A 25,329-nucleotide genomic window follows, 5' to 3' on the forward strand; every position below is an offset into this window, starting at 1 on the left:
GGATTAGAGGAAGTCCGTATCAAAACTCTTACACCGATATTTCCCAAGTTTAAAGAAAATATTTTGTTTAAAATGTAAGGGATCTGAATCCATTTTTTTCCCATAGCATGAGGGATTGTGAAAGGGATTAGAACATTTTGGGATAAGGTGATGTCCTTTATTAATAGGGTATGTCAATTGCAGTTAACTATTGGCCTCAAGCCTCTAGCTGTATGTTGATTGAGTCCTCACTACTTACATTTAAGCTGTAATGTGTATTGATATGTGGCGCTCTTTATTTGTACTGTATTTTTGTTATTTATTCAATGTTATGCCAAGCTTTGTCTCCCTGTATTGTTCCTTTGTACGGCGCTGCGAAACACTTGTGGCGCCTTATAAATAAAATTATAATAATTATAATAACTATAAACATGCTGGTAATTCTTTGTGCGCATTTTCTCTAATTGGGATTTACAGGGACGCAAAACCGGACTTGTCCCATTCCTCACAATTACTGTAACAGGTGAAAGAAAGGTTATTTTGAGTCATTGGATGACCTTATCTCCCCAATTTCAGTCTTCAGTCAAGATAGCGCTATTACAAATACCACATCTAGGGGTTTATTCTAGTTCATTCTTTCTGACAAAATCCTTCTTAGATGGACAAAACCATGTGCACTGCAGGGGGGCAGATGTAACATGTGCAGATAGAATTAGATTTGGGTGAGTTATTTTGTTTCTGTGCAGGTAAAATACTGACTGCTTTATTTTACACTGCAATATAGATCTAACTGTGAAAAAAAAACCCACCCAAATCTAATTCTCTCTGCACAAGTTACATCTGCCCCACCCGCAGTGCACATGGTTTTGTCCATCTAAGAAGGATTTTGTCAGAAAGAATGAACTAGAATAACCCCCCTAGATAGGCAAGCTACGACCATGGACTCATTTTTTTTAAAATTATACAGTTTATCACAAATTAATGTAAAACCATATCCCCTAATAAGTAAATTCGAGTAGTATGGTACACTATTCTAATGTAGTAATACAGGCAGGCAGTTTAAGGGGGATATTCAATCTCCGGTGAGCACCTCCCATCGGGGAGATACCCGCCGAGCCCTATTCAATGCGGTCTTCCCCGACAGCATTGAGCAGGGTATCTAGGCAGAACGAGCCTGACATCACTAGCTGTCGGGCTCGTTCTGCTGAGAACAGCCGGGAAGTGACGAGCTGCCAGCTGCAGCTCGCCTCTTCCCGGCCGCAACTCGCGGCCACGCCCCCTTTTCGCTCCCCGGCAGGCGGGACATTGAATCCAGTCTGCGTGTTCTCGGTCGAGCTGACCGAGAACGGGACTGGGTCACGGCGGTCGAGCAAGCTCGACTGCCGTGACCCTGACATTGAATACCCCCCTAAATGTGCAGATGGGAGACCAATATTGTAATACTTTTTGGAGACCATAAAAACATCCAGTGCTGTGTTTCTGCACAGGAACAGCGTGTTAAACTTGCAGTTACCCCATTTGTAAATCCAGAATTATAAGGTCCTGAAGCGATTAGTGAATACCATTAGCCAGCTAATCTATTAGTCCTGTTTTTTCTTTTTTGGTCTAGGTGAAAAAAATCAGAAGACTAATTTTGCTGCTGTTGCATTAATTCCTCCTTCACTGCCACTGCCGCATTCATTTGTAAAGCGCTGCTGAATATGTTAAGATCAATAAATAAATCTCCTAAATTTAGGATATTCTGCACAATATCTCCTCCCATTCCCCCTGAGTAGGACCACTATTTTAATGTGATTATCGACCAGAGACCCGGATGCTCATGCTCCAGACCCCAGAATGATAAACACCTCTGCCCTTACTAGCCGATGCACAGACATGCTCAAGGTGTCGCACAAACTATGACCAACCAACAAATCAGAGTACCATGTTTCAAATATTTATTATAAGTCAGCAAATTTGGGATTCGAATTTCTTTTTAATCAAGGTTCAGACTGTAAAATGTAACAGAGTCTGATTCAGAGATGTATGCTAATCGAATAGCTGCTGCACCTTTGTACACAGTGAATGTGTGAGAACACACTAATCCTGCTGACTTCTAATGGTCCTTTCCTGCTTCTAAGGACGCACCACATCACCTGCCTTACATAGGCCATCCAAGTAACACCTCAGGTTGACTGAGGAAAAAACATGCTACATAATCCAACGAAGCTGCGTCCTCTAGACCAGTGGTAGCCAACCCTAGCCCTCGAGAGCTACCAACAGTTCACATTTTCCAGACAATCTAGCTTCTGCACAGCTGCACTCATTAATCACTGACACATTTTAAAAGATCCACAGATGGAGCTAATTAGCTCACTTGTGATTCTGTGAGGAGACCTGCAAAACATGCACTGTTGTTAGCTCTCGAGGACAAGGATTGGCTACCCCAGCTCTAGAAGATAGACCGGATCTGATTGGTTGCACATAGCAACGTCACATGTGACGTAGAATACACATCTTAGTATATTTCCACCTATGGGTGTGGTACAAAATGTTGAAATTAAGAATGTAGTCTATATGTCAACATAGGTTTAGGTTTTAAATACACAAACAACACTAACACTTATGACTGCATACTATGTTCTTCAGTCATAAATAAAATACAAGCCAGATTGGATGACAATCCCATTGGGAAAGGCATACCCTCCAACATGACCCATTCCATTAGGTACAAAATGCTCTGTTCCTTGACTTCCCTGCCAGTGGCAGTTACAGATGTGAGCCTGCAGCACAGTCCAATATTCAAAAAGGGGAGCCACACCAGCTGCCATCCCAAACATCACTGAGAGTTGATGTGAGCCCCCCTCTTTGAATATTGGACTGTGCTGTAGGCTCACATCTGTAACTGTCACTGGCAGGGAAGTCCAGGAACAGAGCATTTTGTACCTAATGGGATGGGTCATGTTGGAGGGTATGGGAAAGGGCGTAGTACTCTGATTACTAATAAACTCTAGCCGGTCTTTAAATCAAGATTCTATCGCTTTAACAAATGTTACATATTCATTTACTGAATCGGTGAACTAATTGAACATGCAGGGCAGTTTGGCAATACAGTAAAATGGGTTGTGTATCTAGTTTTGAGAGGTAACTCACTTAAGTGAATTATTTCCTTGTGTGATCTTTTAAGTGGAGAGGAATAGCCCCCCTGTGCATTGAAGCAATGTGTCTTTCTGGAACGGCACATTGCAATCACTGGCTTTGCAACTTGCAGTGCCAGCAATACCGTAATGGGTGATGAGCGCACAAGCAGGAATCACAGCAAAGAATATTTTTAATGAAACACTTTCTTATTGTAATTCATTTCTGCCACACACAGGGGGAATTTTCAAGACCAAATCAGATTCTCTGAATCTACAGGGGCCACTAGAGTCCATTACAATGGGCATTTGAGGTGGGAGCTGGGCACTTCTAAATTGGTACTTGTTTCCTAGCACGGCCACAATCGTATGGATCGTGTACCTTTAAGTTAAGGTACACGATGGACCCGATTTCCTTTGAAATCAGGTCCATTTTGCCGGCTAGGAGACAATATCGGGGGCATCGCGTCGGTCTGGACCATTAACAATGGTCCCGACGCGACCGACGCGATGCCCCCGATTTCCCCATAGGCTTCAATGTTAAAAAATATTTTAACATTGAAATCTTGTCGGGAAAGGTAAAATATCGGGGGCATCGCGTCGGTCGGGACCATTAACATTGGTCCCGACGCGATGCCCCCGATTTTTCCATAGGCTTCAATGTTAAAATATTTTTTTAACATTGAAATCTTGAAAAAATGTGAAAAATGTGAAATGGGCCAATATGACCCATTTCACATTATAGATGTCCCCGTCGTCACCCCACGATAGACGCCAACCCGAAGCGTGGCGAGCGCAGCGAGCCCGTGAGGGGCGGCGGTGCGCGTCCTCCGACCTTTTCATTCCCCTACTATCCACTTCGGCGTGGAGTTGAGAATAGAATAGTGTGGCGAGCGCAGCGAGCCACCGAGCCCGAAGCGTGGCGAGCGCAGCGAGCCCCGCGAGGGGACGCGTATACCTGTGAAGTTATACGCGTCCCCTCGCGGGGCGCGCTGCGCTCGCCACGCTTCGGGCTCGGTGGCTCGCTGCGCTCGCCACACTATTCTATTCTCAACTCCACGCCGACGTGGATAGTAGGGGAATGAAAAGGTCGGAGGACGCGCACCGCTGCGCTCGCCACGCTTCGGGTTGGCGTCTATCGTGGGGTGGGGTGTACGCCGGGACATTTGGGGGGGTTGGGAATATTTTACATTGAATTCAATGTAAAATCGGGTCCCAGGGACCCGATTTACATTTCATTAAAAAAAAAAAAATCGGGTCCAAAATCGGTCGGTCGCATCGCATGCGACCAAATCGCATGCGATCGACCCGATTTTTCCGACACGACCACCCCGATGTAAATCGGTGTGGCCGTGCTAGGAAACAAGTACCTCTAAATTTATAGGAGTAGCAATCCTCCCCCTCTACTACCCATCATGCATCCAGTTACAAAAACGTAGACTGAGAGGAGATGGGAGATCGGAACAAGAAACACATACAAGCTTTTTAACAAAAACTGACAGATGACACAGAGCAGGGAGGACAACCAGAGGCCCCTGGGGATTCAGAGAAACTGATTTACCAGTTGGTAAGAATTTTCTCTTTCATCCAGCAGGGCCACTGGATTCCATTACAAAGGGGAGGTTCTAAGTTATTCCCACAGGAGAAACAGCTCTGACAATCCTGCACCACAAAATGGCCAAAGTGATCAGCTGAAGAAGCAAAAGTGTGAAACTTACAGAACATTACAAAAGCGTCGAACCGAAGACCAAAGTCAAATTCTAGTAGTGCCAGAACTATGAGTTGTCAGATAGGAAAAGTGGTGGCAACAGTCTTTTGATCCTGAACGAAGTACTCAAGGGAGTCTTAGGAGGAACTCTAATAGGCACAATTAAATGGTCCACATACCTAGATAGGCATGACACCGATGCAGGTTCTGCGGGCCTTGCCTTATTTGGAGGATAGGGCCAACTAACAGCTTAGCCCACACAGGTGTAGCCGATGGCTCCCCACACCCTGTATGGTCAGGGTTTGACCAAGTGTCACATAGGGTGGCTTTGCCTTTAGGATTTGGAGTACATTTAGTACAAGTAAATAGCTTCTGTGGCACATTTGAGTCAGTCATTGTTACATGGATCCACACTTACAGTAATGTGAAGGGTTGAAAACAAGTGACAGGAAGAGACCAGGGGTGATATAACAGCAGAGGGGGGGGGGGGGGGGGGGGAGAGCCAAATTCACCTTGATCTTAAGGAACCTTTTCCCACCCAAACCCCCCCCACTGCAAATCACTGTCCTTGTAGCAAGAATATGGGATGTAGGTCAGGAGCAGGAACCCGGTAGCACTAAATTGCAGCTAGTCTCAGCACAAGACCGCAGTCTGTATAGAAGAGTTACAGGGAAGCTGCTGCAGGAAACTGGATTAATCCTGCTTTAACCCGAATAGCCCACGTCCAGGCTTATGGTGAAGTTCCGCCCCTGTTCTCCTCCCATAACGGAGCCCAGTGCACAGTGTACTACAATAATGGTTTCCCACCGGGCAGCTATGCACACAGCATACCCACAGGGCCAGCTGTTGCTAAATATATCTATCTGTCTGTTGGACCTTTAGGGAAGTCCCCCTTCTCCCCTCACAGCACCGTGAGAAGGGCAGGGGAGATTTCTGCAGTACAGCTCTATTGTGAAGGCCACTGGGAGCGCAGATCACACTGCGGGCTGGGCAGAGCCTGTGTAGCCGCCTGTGTAGCCGCCTGTCCCGGCATAGCAGGACAGGAACCCATGGGAGGAAAAGGCCAAAGGCCCGCAGGACTGAATTCCCTGCAGTATGTGTACTCCGTGTGGAGTCTTCCTTCTTGGAGAGACAACTGCAGCACTCAGCAGAGACACTCGCAGGGTCACAGTGTGGGTATGACACACCCCTTGGTGAGAGGCTGCAGGTACCCAGTCAGGGACTTTTAGGTGTAAATCCTGACTGACTGTCCTGATAAAATTCAGGGTACTAGGCACCCGGACCCCTACTCCTAAAATACTACTGGGTATGGGTGTAATTTTGATCGAAAAATAAAATAAAGGCTAAAAAACTGGAGCCAGGTCCAGCATGACCAGCTACCTAGGGCACATTTTACCAGACTCTGGAGGCATGGTGGGTAGTAGGTGGGTTTAAAACGCTCTATACCCATTGTAATGGACTTCAGAGGCCCTGGCTGGATGAAAGAAAATTATATTTTCTTGTGGTTGACTCTAATAAAAAGTATTGAGTGTAATAAGAGGGAAATCACTTACTACAGTGGTTCCAAAGTAACCCCAACAGTTCACATTTTCCAGGTCTCCACACAGAATCACAAGCGAAATAATTAGCTCCACCTGTGGATCTTTTCAAATGTGTCCGTGAATAAGGAGTGCACCTGCCAGGTAACCTGGAAACCTGTTGGGGGTACTGGAGGACAGAGGTTGGGAACCACTGACTACATTATGTTATACAGTAAATTCGGTACTTACGAGGAATACGAGCCCGAAGCGTGGCGAGCGCAGCGAGCCCCGCGTGGGGACGCGAAATACATGTTAAGTAATCCGCTGCACTCGCCACTCGTATTCCACGTCCCCTCACGTGGCTCGCTGCGAACGCCACGCTTTGGGCTCGTTGGCTCGCCACACTATATAAAATCAACTCCACTCCCACGTGGATAGTGGGGGTATGAAAAGGTCGGAGGACCCGTACCGCTGCGCTCGCCAAGCTTCAGGTTGGCGTTGATGGTGGGGTGGCGTTAACAATGAGGGGGGATACACCTAATTGGGGGGGGGGGGTCTGGGGGCATTTAACATTGACCCTAATGTGAAATGGGGTGTCAGGGAACATTTGGAACCATTTAACATTGATTCCTATGGAAAAATCGCGTTGGTCGCATGCGATGCGATTTTTCCGTCGTGATGGAAAAAAAAAATCGGGTGCCGTGATAATACATAAGTACCGTAAATTCTGCAGAAGATATTTATGAACAGTGGTTTTTTTAGAAGAGAAGTGTTTATCTGCTATAGTGCATGGTATAGAATTGCTCTATTAAATCAAGAATGGTTTTTGAAGCATTAAACCTATGTGTAAAATCCTACACATGGAAGACCAAACATTATTTGTATGCCTCCTTGTAAGAGTTTCCATAAGGATTTATGGTCTGTGAATTATTATTTTTTAAAGTAGAGACAGACAATGTGGCTAGGAAAAAAGAAAATAAGACTTTTATATAGTAAATATGTGGCTACACTCTTGGAACTTTGCAGCCTGCTCATAAAATACAACATACAGTAACATGTAACTTTACTAGGAAGAAATGTAACTGAAAGTGCAAGTTTAACACACACACACACCTCCAAACATGAGAGCGGTGTCCAAAAATAATTTGCCTACTGGAATGTATGGTATGCTCACAGCTCATATGAACTTATTAGCGTGCTGCCAGCTGTACCTTATATTAATATATGTATGTATTTTAAAACTGTGCCCTTATAGTAAGAACATTACATGGACTCTTCTCAGGGATGAAGATTACAAATTGATTATGAATTTATGATCTATAAATTATAATTCAAAATGATACTTGGAAGCACCAACTTATTGTACAAAGGTTTAACTTATTTTTTCCCGTTCGCATTTTATGAAGGACGGTCATGTTACAAGACATGTTCTCCGTTATGGATTTCTGCACTGTCCTCTATTACTGGATGTGGAATCAACAGTTCAAAACTATTTTACGTTTAGATCAGTGACCAGTGCATACTGTTTACACTTCTTGCTACTAACCGGCCACATTATATATACACACTCTTAAAAAGGTGTATACACACAGTGCAATTTATGCTTCCAATTTTGACAATATAGACAGTCAAAATCTTAACAAAAGTTAGCACCAATCGCAGTGTGTATACAGCTTGACAATGCCAATGCTCATCCCCGAAGTAAGAAAAAATAAACTGTGCATGCAAACCAATTTTGACTCTATTTTGTTCTATATCTAGTGTTCTAGTATAGTCAAAATCAGCCAAATTCTCAAATAAATATAGTCAAGATTGTATGTTCTGGGCTTGGGGGAGTTCAAGGGAAATCGCACCATGCGGTTTGCACCTTTAGATGCAACACTGGATATGGACAATGCACATACCTATGTAGTTGATTTGTAAATGTGCATACACATGGTACGATTTTGACTATGTGATTTCCCTTGAACTCCCCCGAGCTCAGAACCATACAATATTGACTATATTTACATGATATTTTGATTATGGATGATTGTCTATACTAGAACACTAGACTGGATACAATATAGACAAAATTGGCTTGCCTGCAAAGTCTTTGTTCCTACGATGCTGATCCCTCAGAGGATCACTGTGTGATTTGCGCTAACTTTTCTTCCGATTGTGATTAGTCAAAATTAGAACCTCTAATTGCACCGTGTGGAAGTGACAAAAACTACTTTTCTAGATTACACTGATCAAGGTCAGACCATCTGAATTAGTTTTTGAAGTGCTACGATGCATCTGCTGTGGATATTTCTTACCCTACATTCTATTAGGCTTCATCTGTGTGTATGTGTTTAAAATGAATGACTTGTTAAAGCTACAGCCCAGCAACTCTAGTACACTTACTTTGAGTGAATGAGTCAGTGATGCAAAATTTTATGAAGAAAAAAAGGAATTGTACACTACACCTCTAGGATACACAGATGGAATCATTTATTTCATTACTGATACTGCGGAGACTTGGAAAACATGTTCTGTTATGGGACCCTGTGCACTGGGTTGGGAAACACTTGTGTACAATATCTACACACTGTTGTATACCCCTTTCACACCAGAAAATGCAGGGACTTAACCGGGAATACAGTCCAGGGCTCAAGCAGGGACATTCCCAGGTTGGCCCCTTTCCCACCGGCCTAGTCCGTGGTGAGAGGGGGGACAGCAGGGTCCAGACTGCGGGGATCCAGGCAGTGGTGACTGGGTGCTTGTAGCGCTATTTGCTGGGTGGGAGATTTTGAAAAGACTGGCCGGACGCTCTCAGCCAATCAGCGTCCGGCCAGTCTTTTCAAATACAGCAGCGCTTCCCACCCCGCTGCCCCTCAAATAGCCCTACAAGCACCCAACTGCCACTGCCCGGATCCCTGCAGTCTGGACCCTGCCACCCGGATTCCTCTGTAAAGATCGGATGCCGCCATCTACTGCTGGAAGCAAGCCGGGATAGTACTTTTCACACCGGCCTTTATCCCGGGAGCATCTCTGCTATCTAGCAGGGTTGAATTTTTGGGAAACTTTCCCGGTAATTTGGCCCAGGAACAGAGCTAGTCGCGGGTTGTTCCCGTGGCCAATCCGGGCTGGTGTGAAAGGGGTATTAGAGAGTGGAGTCCATAAAATTTCTATCTGATTTAATTTAAAAAAAAATCCATTTTCTCTGGAGATTCTGGAATACATTTTTATATGGAAAGAAGCTTCTAATTGGCAATTTAATGAGATGGGATGATGCGCATAGCAACCAATCATCCCGTTGGTTGGATGATTTCTCATCACGTTGGGATCTGTAATTACCACATAACTTTATCTCACAACCAAATAACCAAGCAATCAATTTCTAAAGGGAACCTTTATTTTACCATTGTTGTAATGCAGGTTGTCAATAGCACACAAGGTGCCCAATCGGAAGGACACTAGTAACAGCTGCATATTATATGGACACGTGTTCTATTTAAAAATCACAATAAATAAATCTTGTACTTGACATAACATGTAGGCAGGGTAGAAAATAGAGCATGCAAGCAGTGTTGAAGGCCCCATGTAACCAATACACAATCTAAAAAAAAAAAACATTTCCAACTTATCGTACAGATGCCAGGGATTGTCAGTCCACCAGATCACCGTGAGGTCCTCGAAATGGTCAAGGAAGTTTTTATTGTAATTACCAATTGGTGATTGCTAATTAGACATTCTGAATGTATTCCACTGATGACAAACACATACAGAGGTGTACACGTACACCTAGCCTCATTTAGCATTATACTGTATATAGCCCTTCTACTGCAGCACTTCTGCTGATTAAAAGGATATGCAGAATGTCTATATTCAGCATGTGACTGCCACTGTATCTTCATAAGAAATGGAACGCATGTTGGTGACATATAAATCTGGCAACAAAAAGGTATGCGATGCAGGAGTCATCAGGGCAAAGTTTAATGAATACAGAATGCAGCAATAAAGACCTTTGTAGTAATGAATATCTGTATGTACCTTAGGCATCACAACATTTGATTAGGACTTCAAGTCAAGAGTGTAGGATACCGGCTTAGTCAATTTGTTCTCCCAATTAACCCCTCTGCTCTATGAGCTATTCTGTTGCCATGGATACGGGAGGGTGAAAGGCTACCTGGCAGAATTCAGTCAGCCCCCAATGAATGTTATCAAGAGACTTTTTGGTGGAATTCAAGTAGAAGCAAGGTCCTTAACCCCCCACAAAGTGCAACTATTTGCTACACTTGCAGTACTGCAGGTTTTAGGGAGTTTTGAGCACAAATATAGGAGTCCAAGCCACAATGGTGGTAACAAATAAAAAAGAAAAAAGGAATGCCAAATACTTTGAGGAATCCCAGGATGGTCAGCAGCAGTGCTATGGCAACTTATATTGGTTAAACTCTGTGTACTATTCAAAATATAGTATTCCCCCTTCTTCCTTAACCATCAGCCTACTAGATTCTCTGCAAAACAAACCTAAGCGCCCAGCAAGTCCCAGAATATCTAGTGACCCGCTGATACAGGTGTGTAAGTGCTGCGCAAATCACAATATTATAAAACATTGTGATCGGCAAAGGTTATTAAATGACATTGTTTAATCTGACGCGGAGCACATAACATTGGACAACGCGATGAAAGGTGTGTTATAGGACAGACTGAGCAAACCTTACTCAATGGTAGGGTTACCACCTCATCCCTTTAATTCCGGACACATATTAATTACACAGGTTCTGTGGCTGGCTGACTTCAAGACTCCATTTCAACAGGTTTTTTTTATTTTTTTTTAAACAGCCACAGAAAATGTGTAATTAATGTGTGTCCGGAATTAAAGGGATGAGGTGGTAACCCTAGTAGGTGGTAACCCTTACTCAATGGTCATGCAAAGCAGGCAAAGGTATCATGATGGCATATCATATAGTGTGTACCCGGCTTAAACTGAAGATAATGCATGTGAAAACCACATTAAAATAATTATAATATGATATAATTTATAAAAAGGCACTAACTATGGCCCTTATTCTGGTTCACTCTCAGAAGCAAATTTCTTCTCAAATGGACAAAACCATGAGCACTGGAAGGGGGGGCTGATGTAACATGTGCAGAGAGATTTAGATTTGAGCGAGTTATTTGTGCAGGGAAAATACTGACTGCTTTATTTTTAAATCTAATTCACACTGCACATTAAATCCGCCCCACCTGCAGTGCACATGGTTTTGTCCATTTAAGAAAGAATTTGCCTCTGAAAGTGAATCAGAATAAGGGCCAAGGTTCTATGAAAATTTCTCTCTCATATGATACACTGGACTGAGGGCACAACTCATGTTGGTAAGTAAAGCAAAAAAGCCACTTGGCAGAACCATGTGCACTGCTGGTGGGGAAATTGTAACGTGCAGAGACCTTTTCTGTAAACACTTTTACATGTACCACTAATGTTACAGTGCTTTATTTTTACACTGCAGTTTAGATTTAAGTTTGAACACATCCCACTCAAAACTAGTTCTCTCTCCACGTTACATCTGCACCACCTGCAGTTCAGCAGGTTTTGCCCAGTTGCTTGATTTTCTGATTTACTTACAAGCATGAATTAGGCCCCGAGTGCACCATGAAGTTAGAAAAGGTGTTCTCCTAGTCAGAAAATTTGAAACGGCTAACAGTTGCCACAGACAAGCTTATGTTAATTAACCTTAAAATTCTTGTGTGTTCTGCAGTGTCTTTATAATTAAAGAGAAACATAACTATGTGCCAAAATACTTCACACCTACTTTACAAACAAAGAAATAAAGGAGAGGAAAAAAATAAAAGCAGTTTTTAGGTGCAGTTTGTGAAGCCAATGTCAGCTTTTCTGCAGGTACTGGTGCTAGTAAATGTACATTAAGTAGAAAGACTCAGTGTTTAACGGTTGGTATTAAATTGCAGATCGCTTAATGAATACCAACAATTTTGACTACACAGCCAGCGATCTAATCAAAATATTTTTGGCTGGCATCTCATTTTTACTAATTTATATTATAGGCGATTTGTCTAACCTTGACAGCGATCTTTCCAAACTTAAACAATTTTGACGATGTAGTCAAAATAGCTTAGACGGATCACTCTGTGGGTACACCACTTTAGTCCTCAATCCCAGGCTGATTTCGCCCAACTCGACAGCTGGAATTCATGGTTTCAGCTTTCAAAGGTCGGAAAGTGGGTGTGTCTGCAAAAACCGATCCGACAAGCTGCTGCAGTTTGACAAAACAAATCTGACTTGTTTTAAAGTCAGATCTGTTTTGGTCGAGAAATCTGTCTTCAATGCTGTCGGAAATGGCAGCATTAAATAGGCGGAGGTCGGAAATAGCGTCCGGCATTGAATACCCCCCTAAAGGTGGGTAAACAATTGAGTGACAGACATTGGTTCTGACATCGTAACACTGGACCAGATATTTTGAAGAAAAAAAGTGTATGCTCATAAATGATCATTTTAATTGCAACGACTTTCATGTAACTTTCAAAGAAATTAGACTATTTTACCCTCTGGAAATATTACTACTAATTAGAATCTACTCAGCCTTGCAATTTGCTCAAAAACGTGTGTAAAATGCTATGCAGGCTCACTCACATTCACTACTTTCAGTAGCAGGAACTTTGCCAGCAGCCAGCATCAACTATCTTTCATAAGAAAATGATTCTCATGCCTGACAAACCTCTTTAGCTTTCCTCTAATCCAGATTGACATTATCTCTTTCACCAGAGGCTCCAACCCTATGGGATTCAGGGTTTGCTTTCATCCCATGGGTATTCTGGTTATCTGCCACTAGTATACTACTGCCATAAGGTTTGCAGGCTACAGGAAGCATACATTTATAATATTAGCTCACGAAGCTAAAGTGGTAATTGTACACAGTCCCAGAGGACAGATCTAGAATAACTTAGAAGGATGTCAGAAACACTTAAAAAGAAAGCAGCACCACTATCTTACACTCATAAAAGGCAGTGTATTACAGGGTTAATTAACATACATGAAACTAAAACGGAGTACGTACACATATCATACTTTCTGCAGCCAGGTCACCATGCTCATAGGTGCGGCTTCTTAAATTAATAATATTCTGACAATTTGTCTCCTTGCTGCAAAGATGCGTCCTGTGTTTAGTTTGATGAATTCCTACACCGGTACACAGCCAGTGAGGTTACTATAATGCACAGGTCATCAGAATCAACTGAATATCCAGTATGAGATTCCATAGGGACACTGACCTCAACATGCAGCTTGAGAGATCCATTGTGGATTGGGGAGTTATCGGTCCAATAATACCCCTTTTTAATTCAAAGTCCCGAGTCTGTCCCAGGATTTGGATCACGGTCATATCAGACCAGATATTTATCCCTTTCCCACTGCTGTGCTGACTGGCAACATTGATACAGCTGGTGCAGCGTTGGCGTTAGGAGATTAAGTCATATTAAGTAGTCATCATCAAGACCATTAAGCTGCAGTTCTCCCCTAACCACTGGACTGGAGCAGATTGGTGACCTGCAGGGATTTTGGGGATTCCAATGTCAAGACAGTAAATCAGGAAATGAGCATGGAGAGATTATGGTCTCTTCAGGTGGTAAAATGGGATGGGGTAAAAACAGGACAGTCCACATCATACCGAGGGGGGAGTAAACTACATCTGAGTTACAAACACTAGAACCCAAGGGATTCAGGGGTAGATGTATGAAGCAGTGATAAGGGAGGAGGAGAAGTGATAAAGCGCTTGGTACTTTGGGGGTTATTCTAAAGCAATCGATCCCCCACGCATTTGCACGGGGGACCAATTATTTGCGACTACGCATGTGCATAGGTTTTATGCGCATGCATAGCTGCGTTGTGCAAGCGCCCACAGAAGTCTCGGTGGGGAGTGTGGAGGGGCAGGCCGGGGAATTTGGAATATGGGAACACCCAGCATTTCATGTGGGGCGGGTAGCTGACATCAGCTTCCCGCACAGGGCACTCGCAGGTCTGAGACACCATAGATTTGCAAGCGCTGAAGAAATAATTAAATGGTTGCCGACCATCGAATGATTTCTCCCCCACACCCATAGGGCTGCGAATGGATGATTATGCAAATAAACCATTTGCATGCCTGCGGGGATACGGGGGCGGATGCCTGCGGGCAGCACCTAGGGACTTGCAAGTCAACCAGAATAAAGACCCTTATCGCCGGCAAATCAGCTACTGTTACTGAACAGTCATTAGCTGATTGGCCGGTGATAAAGAACTTTATCACTTCTCCTCCCTCATCTCTGCTTCATACATCTACCCCTCAATATTGATGTTGAGTTCAATGCATTTCTCTAAACTTATCAAATCCTTACCTACTCACATATCCACTCATTTTTATAATTAATTTTTCTTTATTTTGCCATTCTTATCTATATTTGTTTTTAATTACATTTTTCTTATTATTTTGTTTATTTTTTGGCACAAACGGAAAAATTTTACATTTAGTCCTTGTTTGGTGCATCTGTATGTCAGCCTTTATTTTGGGGGGCTCCTTAAAACAGCAAATTTTTTATGACCACTTCCGGCTTTTTTCACTTTTGAAATCAACTTTTTTTTTTATAAAGTGCTCAATATAATGACAAAAATAGGAAACCTATTTTGTCTTGAAAAAGTGCACCAAATGCACAAAACGCATCTCCCCCAGATGGACCACATGCCGAATTACAACAGAAGCTGCCAGCTGTCCAGCCCCGCACAGCAGATAGGGCTAATTCACACGCTACGGCTCAGTCCGGGTGGCAAAACGCAGAATGGCTAAAAGCTGCACAATACATGTAAATAATGAACAACTTTTGTGTCCTTTCACACATGCTGGTCATGGCCCAACCCATGGCTGTCCAGTTTTAACATACCAGCGTAACATACTCACCAATCGTTTGGTGTGTTGTTTTAGCTCTCCCCCGCCCCCAACCTGATGTCATCGCTATTCCACACCCCAAAATTTGTACAGCACCGGTTTATGGAGGCAATGCATGTGAAAGGCACCACTGTCAGGCAAAAAGCTGGACAGAATTTGTCTGGCTTTTTGGAAACCAATCAAAACTGTTTTGCCGTCCAGAGTGCGAAATAGCCTAAACGAGCCAGCCGCCCAGCACTTACTGCTTCAGCGCCGGGAACAGACATCTGCGATCTAGCCGCTGCACAGCCAGCACCTTCTGCGGCTGGTCCCATCCACTAACGCCCGGCACCCTAGAGGTAGGGTCAGGCTAGATTTTGCTCCAGAACAGTGGACTTCCCAACCTTACATAAGCTGTAAACATGGATAATTAATCCCTTTTCTATTTTTTTTTAAACTATTTTATTTACATTTTTTATTATTAATCTACACTACATACCTATTAGTGCTAATTTTTACAATTTCAGATTATATTTAGGTGCATAAGGACTGTTCTAATGAAACTACTTTCTATTATATTAACACATTTATCAAGTATAGAACAGTAATTATTATAAACTGCCATTTCTACATAAATAATTCACCTATAATCACCTATTAGGGTTATACTTATGCTGGTTAATAATTCTGAGGATAGCAGAATAACCATCTTTGTGGCTCCTCCCAGATGTGTGCTTACTCAATGGGTGTGTAAGGGAATGCCTAGCTACAGCTGTGTCAGACAAGTTTTAGGCATGTACCTTTCCAGTGCTGGAGAGTCGTATTGTATTTCAGCATTCAGCCTGTGCTTTGGATTATTGTAGTAGTGAATAGGACTGTAATGTTTCCCCCCTATATCCCTATAGATTGTAAGCTTGCAGCAGGGCCCTCCTACCTCCAAGTCTGTCTGTTGTTACCCAGTTTGTCTTATCACTGTCTACTATTGTAAAGCGCAACGGAATCTGCTGCGCTATATAAGAAACTGTAAATAAATAAATAAAATAATGTTACAGAACACAGAATAAACAGAAATAGGTTTTAAAAAAATGTATATAACATATAAATGTATCTTGAAATGTGTTACAGATGTTCCAAACCCTGTGAGCAGGTATAGTACAGCAGAGGGTTGAGGTGGAGAGTGTCAGCATTCACTTATATTTTAGTGAAATTCCAGTCAGCTGATTTTCACACCACTAATACCCCTTTCCCACCAGCTTAAATTCCCGGGTTGGGTCCGGGAACAACCCGGGACTAGCTCTGGTGTGAAAGGTTTCAGGGACAAATTCCTGGGTTAATTTGCCGACAATTCAACCCTGCTAGGTAGCAGGGTTGCTCCCGGGTCCTTACAGGGTTACTGGCTGGTGTGAAAGGTGCAGGGACATGTCCCTGCTTCCCCCGTTGCCTCTGCTAGTGCTGATTTGCTAGCAGGGCAACTTCCTGTTGTGGTGGACACTCACAGACACGCTCAGAGACAGCATTCAGCATGCAGGGAGACCGTGTGCATGTTCTGTAGCACCACAGACGTTCATTTTACCCCTGAAAGCCTGCAATGTGTGCCATGTCTTAGAAATGAGGAGGCGAGAGAGCTATTAATCATTAGAGGGGAAGATGCTTTCATATGCCTTTTAATTTGTTTTATACAAGTAAACAAAGGCTGAAACACTACAAATGTTTTGTGTCTTCATTATTAATAATCTAATGTGAGCCTAAAAAAAAAGAACATTTTCAATGCTATTCTCATAGAAATGCAGGGTCATCCCGGGTTCAGTGTGAAAGGTGCCGACCCAGGGTTTCCCTGCTTCAAAAGCATGTGTGAATGGGTCCCAACCCGGGAATTTAATTCCTGGGATTGGTCTCTGCATTTCTGGTGTGAAAGAGGTATAACTGGATTTGTTTGGACTACCCTACTAACCTGATTTGTGGGCAGAGTGTACAACGATCCTGAAGCAATCTCCTGGAGATATTTTTTTAAATGGGAGATTCAAAGATTAAATCCTCCTGCCTAGATGTACATGGGCCAGAGAACAGAAGGGAGACACACCTTCTTCCTTCAGGCATCTCGGACTATGGCGATGCTTAGAATTTAACAAACACCTAAAACAATACTACTGTAAAACACATTGATTGTTTAACAATAGCGAGTAATTACACACTAGCAGTGTATGGCCAGCTGATCACCTTGAGCCGCACGGGACCTTCTCAGGCGGCAGCATCGAATGCGATAAATCACATGCTGTCCTTTCACATGTGATGTATCGCTTGTGACCCCGCTCCCCACTGCCAGGAGGGGTCTAGTTGGAGGTCAGACATGCAGGCAGGTCCAACCTCCGATCCGATGCGCATGGAATGGCCAACACATGCAATTTGGGAGGATTTCACCAGATTACAAATAATGTAAAGTGTATTGGGGCCCTAAGAGGATACACAAATATCAAGTTACTTACAAATACTATTCTCTGAAGCAGGGCCGGCGCTACCCACTCAGCAGCTCCTGCAAAGCAGGGAGGCGTCATGCTGAAAAGGCGCTGTCTCCCTCCCTGCTCTGCTACAGCTGCCTCAGCCCTCACTGTCACTGCCTCCTGGACACCGCCCGAAGCGCCTGTCTGACAGCAGGCGGAAGTATGGAGAGGCTGAGCAGCTCCCTGCACCGCACACACACTGTCCTCCTCCTGCGACCTGCCCCCTCTTCCTCACGGACACTTGCGCTGAGGCATGTAGCGCTGTCTGTGAATGCCTGGATGACATGTCATGTCCGGATCCGCCCCCTACCCATTGCTCCCTGTGCCTGTCAGCTGTCAATCAAGTGACGAACAGGCAGCAGCGCCACCTCCCCTTCCTTCCCTCTTCTCAGTGTGCTGTGCCAGTGCCGCTGCCAGTCCTCAACACTCCGCCCCCTCTATCTCCTCCCCTCTTCCTCCATCTCCTCCTTCTCTCCTCAGTCACGAGTGCTGCACATACTTTTTGTACTGCTTTTGGATCGCATCGCACACACATTGCATGCATGCCGTGCTATGCAATCTAACCCATAACTTATGCGATACTCGCAGCGTGTATGGGCACCTTTAGTGCCTGCAACATTTTGCGGACACAGCACTGAGATGGTGTATGCATACATGCACCCAAGATTCTCCATAGGATCGCATGTTGCATACACTCCCACAATCGGGCTGCAGCTTGTTGCAATGGCAATGTGAAAGGGCGCAAAATGTATGGTTTGCAGGAGGGCGCCGGACACCCTAGCACCGGCCCTGCTCTGAAGTTTCCCCCATCTTATGTAGAAAATGTATAACCAACACGCTAACCTCTACATCCAAAACTAATTGTGTTACAAGCTAACTGCCTCAACTTGTAATTCTGGTTTAGTTTCTCAGATTGTAAACTAACAAACATAGTATCATATGTAATCTGACTCACATACATTTTGTTCACCATTCTACAAAAAAGTGATTATGCTTCAGCAAGACCAGTTTGATTTCTGCTATAAAAGCAAGAATAATTGAGAGATTAACAGGGTCGTGTATCCAGCTGGTTATAGATTTAAAGTTAAGCGCTGGAAATTGAAAAAAAAATAGATAATGTATTTTTCTTTTTAATTTCCAGCGCTTTAATTTAAATCTACAACTTAAGACATATGGGGTGAGATTTAATGGGATGAGATTTTCAGAAAGTGAGAGATTTGGTGAGAAATCTCCAGTTTTTTTAAAGCGGCAATCATTTACACTGCAAAACCATTTTGATTTTTGCAGTGTAAATGATTTCCGCTTTAAAAAAACTGGAGATTTCTTACCAAATCTCTCACTTTCTGAAAATCTCATCCTATTAAATCTCACCCATTATTTCAATAGAGCGGCTCTTTTATTTAATTTCTATAAACCAACCCTCCATCAGAGGAGTCCAGCGCAGTGTTAAATCTCTGTAATCCAGCTTGTTAACCATAGAGGCGGTGATGGATAATTTAACTGGTCAGGGTGAACTTGCATAAGAAAATATGTACCACTTAACACTCAAGGTCAGAAAGAATTTGCCTTGCAGCAGTGCCCTGGGCTATTCGATTGTTGTCCCCAATGCTCAAACAGAAAAGCACAAAAAACAGGACTTTCTGCCCTTATCACTGCTGCCAAACATCTTTCTTCGCTCTAGAAACTTATCCCGCAATCTATAGGTTGATGCGTGTAGTCACAAATTTATTTCGCATGGAATCAAATAGCTTCAGGGCATATAAAGCAGGGTACACACCAACAGATTCATATGTCCAATCTATCTGGTGGAAACAAAAGCATGGATATATATATGGGAGCAAAGCACATTTTAAAAATGTGTTCCCGAGTACTGGAAAACAGGCAATGGTCAGTCAGACAAACAGTTCAAATCAATCTGATATAATAAGTTTTAGTCCGTTTTTCAGCATTTAGGAGTACATGTTGATTGTAATTTGCTCCTATACATTTCCAGATTTTTGTTCCCACCGGACAGATAAATCTTTGTGTGTGTACGTACCAAGCTTTAATCCAATGCTGTTAAGCAGCTTCCACACATGGCAAGTATGAAGCCTAGTTGAATCTGGCCCATAAGCTAGCCACACCTGAATATTTAGTCATCAGAAAGCAAATTAAAACTACTTATTTGGATATACACATGCACTTTGAATCACTGTCCGCTTCCTTTCTTATGTTACTAATAAGACAGGTTATAAAAGGAAGATGACCACCTTCTGTTTCCCTCCGACAAAATGGGAACATTTAATTACCCTTCTTTCTCGGAAGGTCACAAAAGCAAGCTTTGTCCTGAAATGATTAAGCTGGGTGTACTGTACACAGAAAAAAAATATATGTTCTGTCTGTCTAATGTATGGGAGGCAAATGACAACCAACCATTTTTTTCCTGAACACTGGAAAACGGACAACAGTTATTCAGATAGATAGGTTAAATCCATTTAATGTAACACATTTATCCAAACAATTGTTTTTGTATTTTCCAGCATTTGGAAGAAAATGATTGTCAAGCACTCACACAGATATTGGCTCTCACCAGACAAACTGGACAGAAATCCTTTAGGTGTGTCCCCAAATTAATACAATGGGCAGTATTCAATGCTCCCGATTCACCGTTTTTTTTCCGGCAAATCGGGCTATTTTCACTCCTTGCGGTGAATCTTTTCCATTGAAAATCTGATTCACCCTATTCAATGTGCAATGTCGGACAGTTCTCAGGTTCATGCTCGCTGCAATTCGCTGGTGTATTTCATTGGAGTTTTCACTGTGATTCGCCACGAGTGTATTCAATGCTAGGATGGAGAAGTACTTTCTCCATGATTTACCGTTTTGCATTCAACATCTTTTTAAAGGTGAACTGGAATGTGATTTTTTTTTAAATAAAGGGGTTGGTTTTTTTTGGTGTTAAAAATATCAGTGATTTTATTCTATGAAGGGGCATGCTATTTGTATTCATGTGCTTGCAGCACATGAATATATAGTTAATTTTTAATTAGATATTCACTGTGCTGTGATGGTCCTGCTCGTGCATATGTAATGAGCAGCGCTCCCTCTGACAGCTCTCCCGGGGCCCTCCCTGTGTCCCCACCAGCCCTCCAGTGTCCGGCGCAGGCAGGGAGGCTTCCATCTCCCTGCCTTGAGCCGTCCTCCTGGCCCCCTGCGGCATTGCTGGGGGGGGGCAGGGTTAAAATTTGCCGCTAGGGGCAGCGAGCCCCTGAGGCATTGAATAGGGGGTGAGGGAGGGCTGGCAGTGAATGCAACAGCCCTCCGGAACCCGACGATTGTGCAGCGAATTGGAAACAGGAGAGTTCTCTCATTGAATACCTGCCAATGTATTAAGAATAATCAGTTGCAGCACTGAATATTAACCCCAGGACACATTCAGGGGTAATATAAATACCCCAAAGAAACGTGAAATTACTACCTGCAGAAATAATGTGTGTTCTAGTGTTAACTATTCCAGTGAAGCAATGCTGCCCAATAAAAACAACATGTTAAACTAGTTAATAAGCTCATTTTTGTGGGGAGTTTTTCCACTTCTTTGGTGCTGCAGTTACAATGCACAACTAACTGTTCGGTATTTCCATCCTACAATATTACACATTCAGTTCACATTAGACATATAATAGTGCTGGTATTTTACCTTTACCACAACACAGGAATTTTAAAACCAATTCATTTTTTATTTTATTAAGAACCTTTCCGTTATATTAGACATTCCATGATTATGTAAAAGTTGCATGGGACTACTACCACTAATATCTTATAGCCCTCCTACCTTTAAGTTTGTCTGTTGTTACCCAGTTTGTTTTATCACTGTTTACTATTGTAAAGCGTAACGGAATCTCCTGCGCTATATAAGAAACTGTAAATAAATAAAGGTACTTGTGAGTTATCTGGGCTGCCGATTTTTTGATTGTATGCCTTAAGTTAAGGCATACAATCAGATGCGATGCGATATCGCATCGCATCGCATGCGACCATCGGATGCGATGACCCGATTTTTCCATAGGAATCAATGTTAAAATGGACTGAGTCCATTTTAACATGGAATTCAATGGGAAAAAGGGGTCCTTTTCATACCCCTACTATCCAAGTGGGCATGGAGTTGGATATAAACCTGTGGCGAGCGTAGCGAGCCACCGAGCCCGAAGCGTGGCGAGCGAAGCGAGCCCCGCGAGGGGACGGTTTTCTGTGTCCCCTCGCGGGGCTCGCTACGCTCGCCACGCTTCGGGCTCGGTGGCTCGCTACAGGTTTATATCCAACTCCATGCCCACTTGGATAGTAGGGGTATGAAAAGGACCCCTTTTTCCCATTGAATTCCATGTTAAAATGGACTCAGTCCATTTTAACATTGATTCCTATGGAAAAATCGGGTCATCGCATCGCATCCGATGGTCGCATGCGATGCGATGTGCCCGATCCGACCCGATTTTGAAATCGGCAGCCCGGATAACTCACAAGTACCTAAATAAATAATAGCGGCAATAGTTTATTCTTTAAAATACACAAGTTTTCTTAAATTGTTGCGGCCTTATCTAGAGTACGGTGTTCACTTCTTGAGGCCATATCTCCAAAAGGCTAAGAGACTGAACAAAGAATGACAACCTATACCCCTTTTACACCGCCGCAAAAACCCAGGTTTTTCCCTTGTGGACCCGGGTCAGTGGCAGTGTAAAAGGGGTTAACCCATGTCCCTTTAGACGGGACTTCTACCCAGGTCCTGACCAGGGTAGAACACAGGCAGGACCGGAGTAGAGGGCAGTGTAAACGGGTAGGCCAGGTCAACCGACCAGGCTCCCGTTTACATCAATGGGGGAATCAGAAACCTCCAGACCGCAGGTTGGACGACAGTGGTGAGGGGGACACACAGCCTCTGCTGCTGTCTGCTGTACTTTGCAGACAGCAGCAGAGGCAGGGAGGAGGTGAATGAATGCCTGTGTGTGACATCTATTCACCTCGTGGAGGGGGGCTGGGGGCTGCCCAGCAGCCTACCTTGGTGCTGGGCTTGCCCCCAGCGCAACGATCGGCAGTCCCGGCGCTTGGAGATGATGTCATCTCCAAGTGCCACCTCCATTTTCACTGCGGTAGGTAGACACCACAGTGTAAATGGTGCAAATCCCGCATCCAATCTGGCTTGGATCCGTGTTCCAAATGCTGGGTCGGATCTGGGATTTGGGAGTAAAAGGGGTATAAAATGCTGTATTGGTAGGTTTAAAAGGAAACAAAAAAAAAGTTTACAGAATAGTTGATAAGTGGAAAAGACTCCCATCAGAGGCAAAAAAGGTACAGTGGTTAAACATTCTTCGGATAGACCTAAAGGTGCCCATACACGTACCAATTACCCGGTACTTTTTGTGCTAAAATAGCATCGCATCCCATGCACAACAATGCTATTTTAGCACAAAAAGTACCGGGTAATTGGTACGTGTATGGGCACCTTAAGAATATCCTAAAGGTGCCCATACACGTACCAATTACCCGGTACTTTTTGTGCTAAAATAGCATCGTTGTGCATGCGATGCAATGCTACTTTAGCACAAAAAGTACCGGGTAATTGGTATGTGTATGGGCACCTTAAGAACTAAGGATCAAATAGGGTAGCCGTTACCAAAAGGTAAAAAAAAAAAAAAAGGGCAGACTAGATGGGCCAAGCAGTTCTTATCGGTTGCCAATGTCTATGTTTAATGGATCCTATACTGGCTGGAAGCAGTAAGTAGGCTCCAACTAATACTGCTCTGAAAATCCAGAGTGTACAACTTGATAGCAACTTTTCAAGAAGAGAATTGGGGATGAAGTGGCAACATCCCTCCATTGTCACACACTGCGCAAACTCACTTCTACCCACACTAGCACCTACAGTAACATATACATACATACGCAAAACTTAAATTAGGGACAATGTTCTCGAGCCTGTGCGTAAATGCACCACTTACTTGCAGATTTTTTGTTTGCAGCCTCAGAGCTGTATACAAAAACAAGTGTATCCAGATTCCATTGCCAGCTCCCCTTTAACTGAACTAACCCCACTACATTGGCATTTGTTTATTGTGCTGACGGTATACAATATCAACAGGTAAACCACAGCTGGAAAACAGATACCTCTTTCTGCAGTAAAGGGGCCTCCACACGGGGCAATTTCAGACAATTTTCTAATCAATCTCACTAGATCGCTAAGAAAATAACCCTACATTGATCCGTGTGTAGGGGCCATAGCGATGCGCATCTCTATTGCCATGCAATTAAGATCCTGCATGCAGAATTAAGCTAGCTATCTCCAGTCAGGGCCAGTGTTCTCACCAGAACAACGGTCAGCACACATTGCTGACAAATCGCTGAGTAATCTAGCATCGCTCAGCACAGTCACCCCATTTGTAGGTCCCTTTAACTACACATTTTGTTTCAACGTATTTGTATTTTTCAAAGGAGGACAATTCCCTATTACCCTGGGGAAAATAAAATGTTAAAAGTGTGATGTACATCAGCATACTGAAACAAAATATAAAGATAGCAGATAGCTTGCTATACGCAAAGTATACTCATTCATAAAAATCTATTCATTTTTAAAACAAAGCACTTTTCTAACTTATCAGCAACAAGAATAATAACATAATCGAGATGTAATCTAGAGTTATGCTGCTATATACAAATTAATGAATATAATACAAATGAGTGTGTGTGTGTTACTTTGGGATCTATATAGTTTGAGGTGCAGTCAGACAAGGTGATGCCAGCGGTGACACACACAGCAGAGCAGAAGGAGTATCCCCTTGTGCACTCACACCTCCCCCACACACACACCCTCCCGGCCCGGCTGTGTGGAGCCGGTGCAGCAGCAGCAAGGAGTTCCGGGTCCTCAGCCAATCAGAGGCAGACACAACATAGGGCAGAGAGAGCCGGAAAGTGGTTGGAGACTGGGGGCGAATGAGTAAAGCGAGACCGGGGAGCGGCCCCCGGGACAGGCCGGAGCACTAGGCAGGGGCACAGTGCGGCATGATGTAGCGAGGGGGCACGGCGTCTGCATGTACTGCTACAGGAATAGTAACTCAGATTTTAGCAGGGGGACGTGGGCACAGAGGCAGCCAGGCACTGGGGATCACAGAGAGACCTGCCGCCATGTGTAGCCCAGCTGCAGCCGCTGCCCTATAGCCCAACGCCGGGTACAGAGCCCGGACAGCGGCATAGCTGTGCCCTGGTAGCGGGAAGGACACTCACCAGCAGGACTAGGACGCAGGCCGGATCGCTCAGCGGAAGGAAGATGGCGTGTCTCCTAGTCAGCATGCCTGGTGGTGGAGCTACGGCTACTCTGCAACTCACAGCCCGGACCATAGGCTTCCTTCTCCGGATGGTAGAGAGCGGATCTAGCGACTAGGAGGAGAAGGATTCTGATGACATCACAGTCACATGACCGGGGTCATTCTATACCATGTGACCTCCCATCCAATACGGCCGGGCAGAGCGGGAGGCTTTAAAGCTGCGGCTGGGAACTGTGTGACACTAGTGTGACAGTGACAATAAATGTGGCAGATGTATGAAGCCTGGTGAAGAGATAAACTAGAAGGAGATAAAGCACCGGCCAATCAACACCCATCTGTA

General features: G+C 43.8%; 1 protein-coding gene across 1 annotated transcript in view; it reads right to left on the reverse strand.

Moving 5' to 3' along the window:
* ERP44 (endoplasmic reticulum protein 44) overlaps positions 1-25,157 on the reverse strand; it is a 57,142-nt gene extending 31,985 nt beyond the window's left edge. Inside the window, exon 1 of the mRNA XM_083188171.1 lies at positions 24,949-25,157. Within this exon, the coding sequence (XP_083044297.1) occupies positions 24,949-25,062 (114 nt within the window). The 5' untranslated portion in view covers positions 25,063-25,157. The remainder of the gene's footprint in view (positions 1-24,948) is intronic.
* Positions 25,158-25,329: the final 172 nt, after the last annotated feature.

This window comes from Crinia signifera, chromosome 5, assembly GCF_055691185.1.
Source record: "Crinia signifera chromosome 5, ASM5569118v1, whole genome shotgun sequence".
Lineage (NCBI taxonomy): Eukaryota > Metazoa > Chordata > Amphibia > Anura > Myobatrachidae > Crinia > Crinia signifera.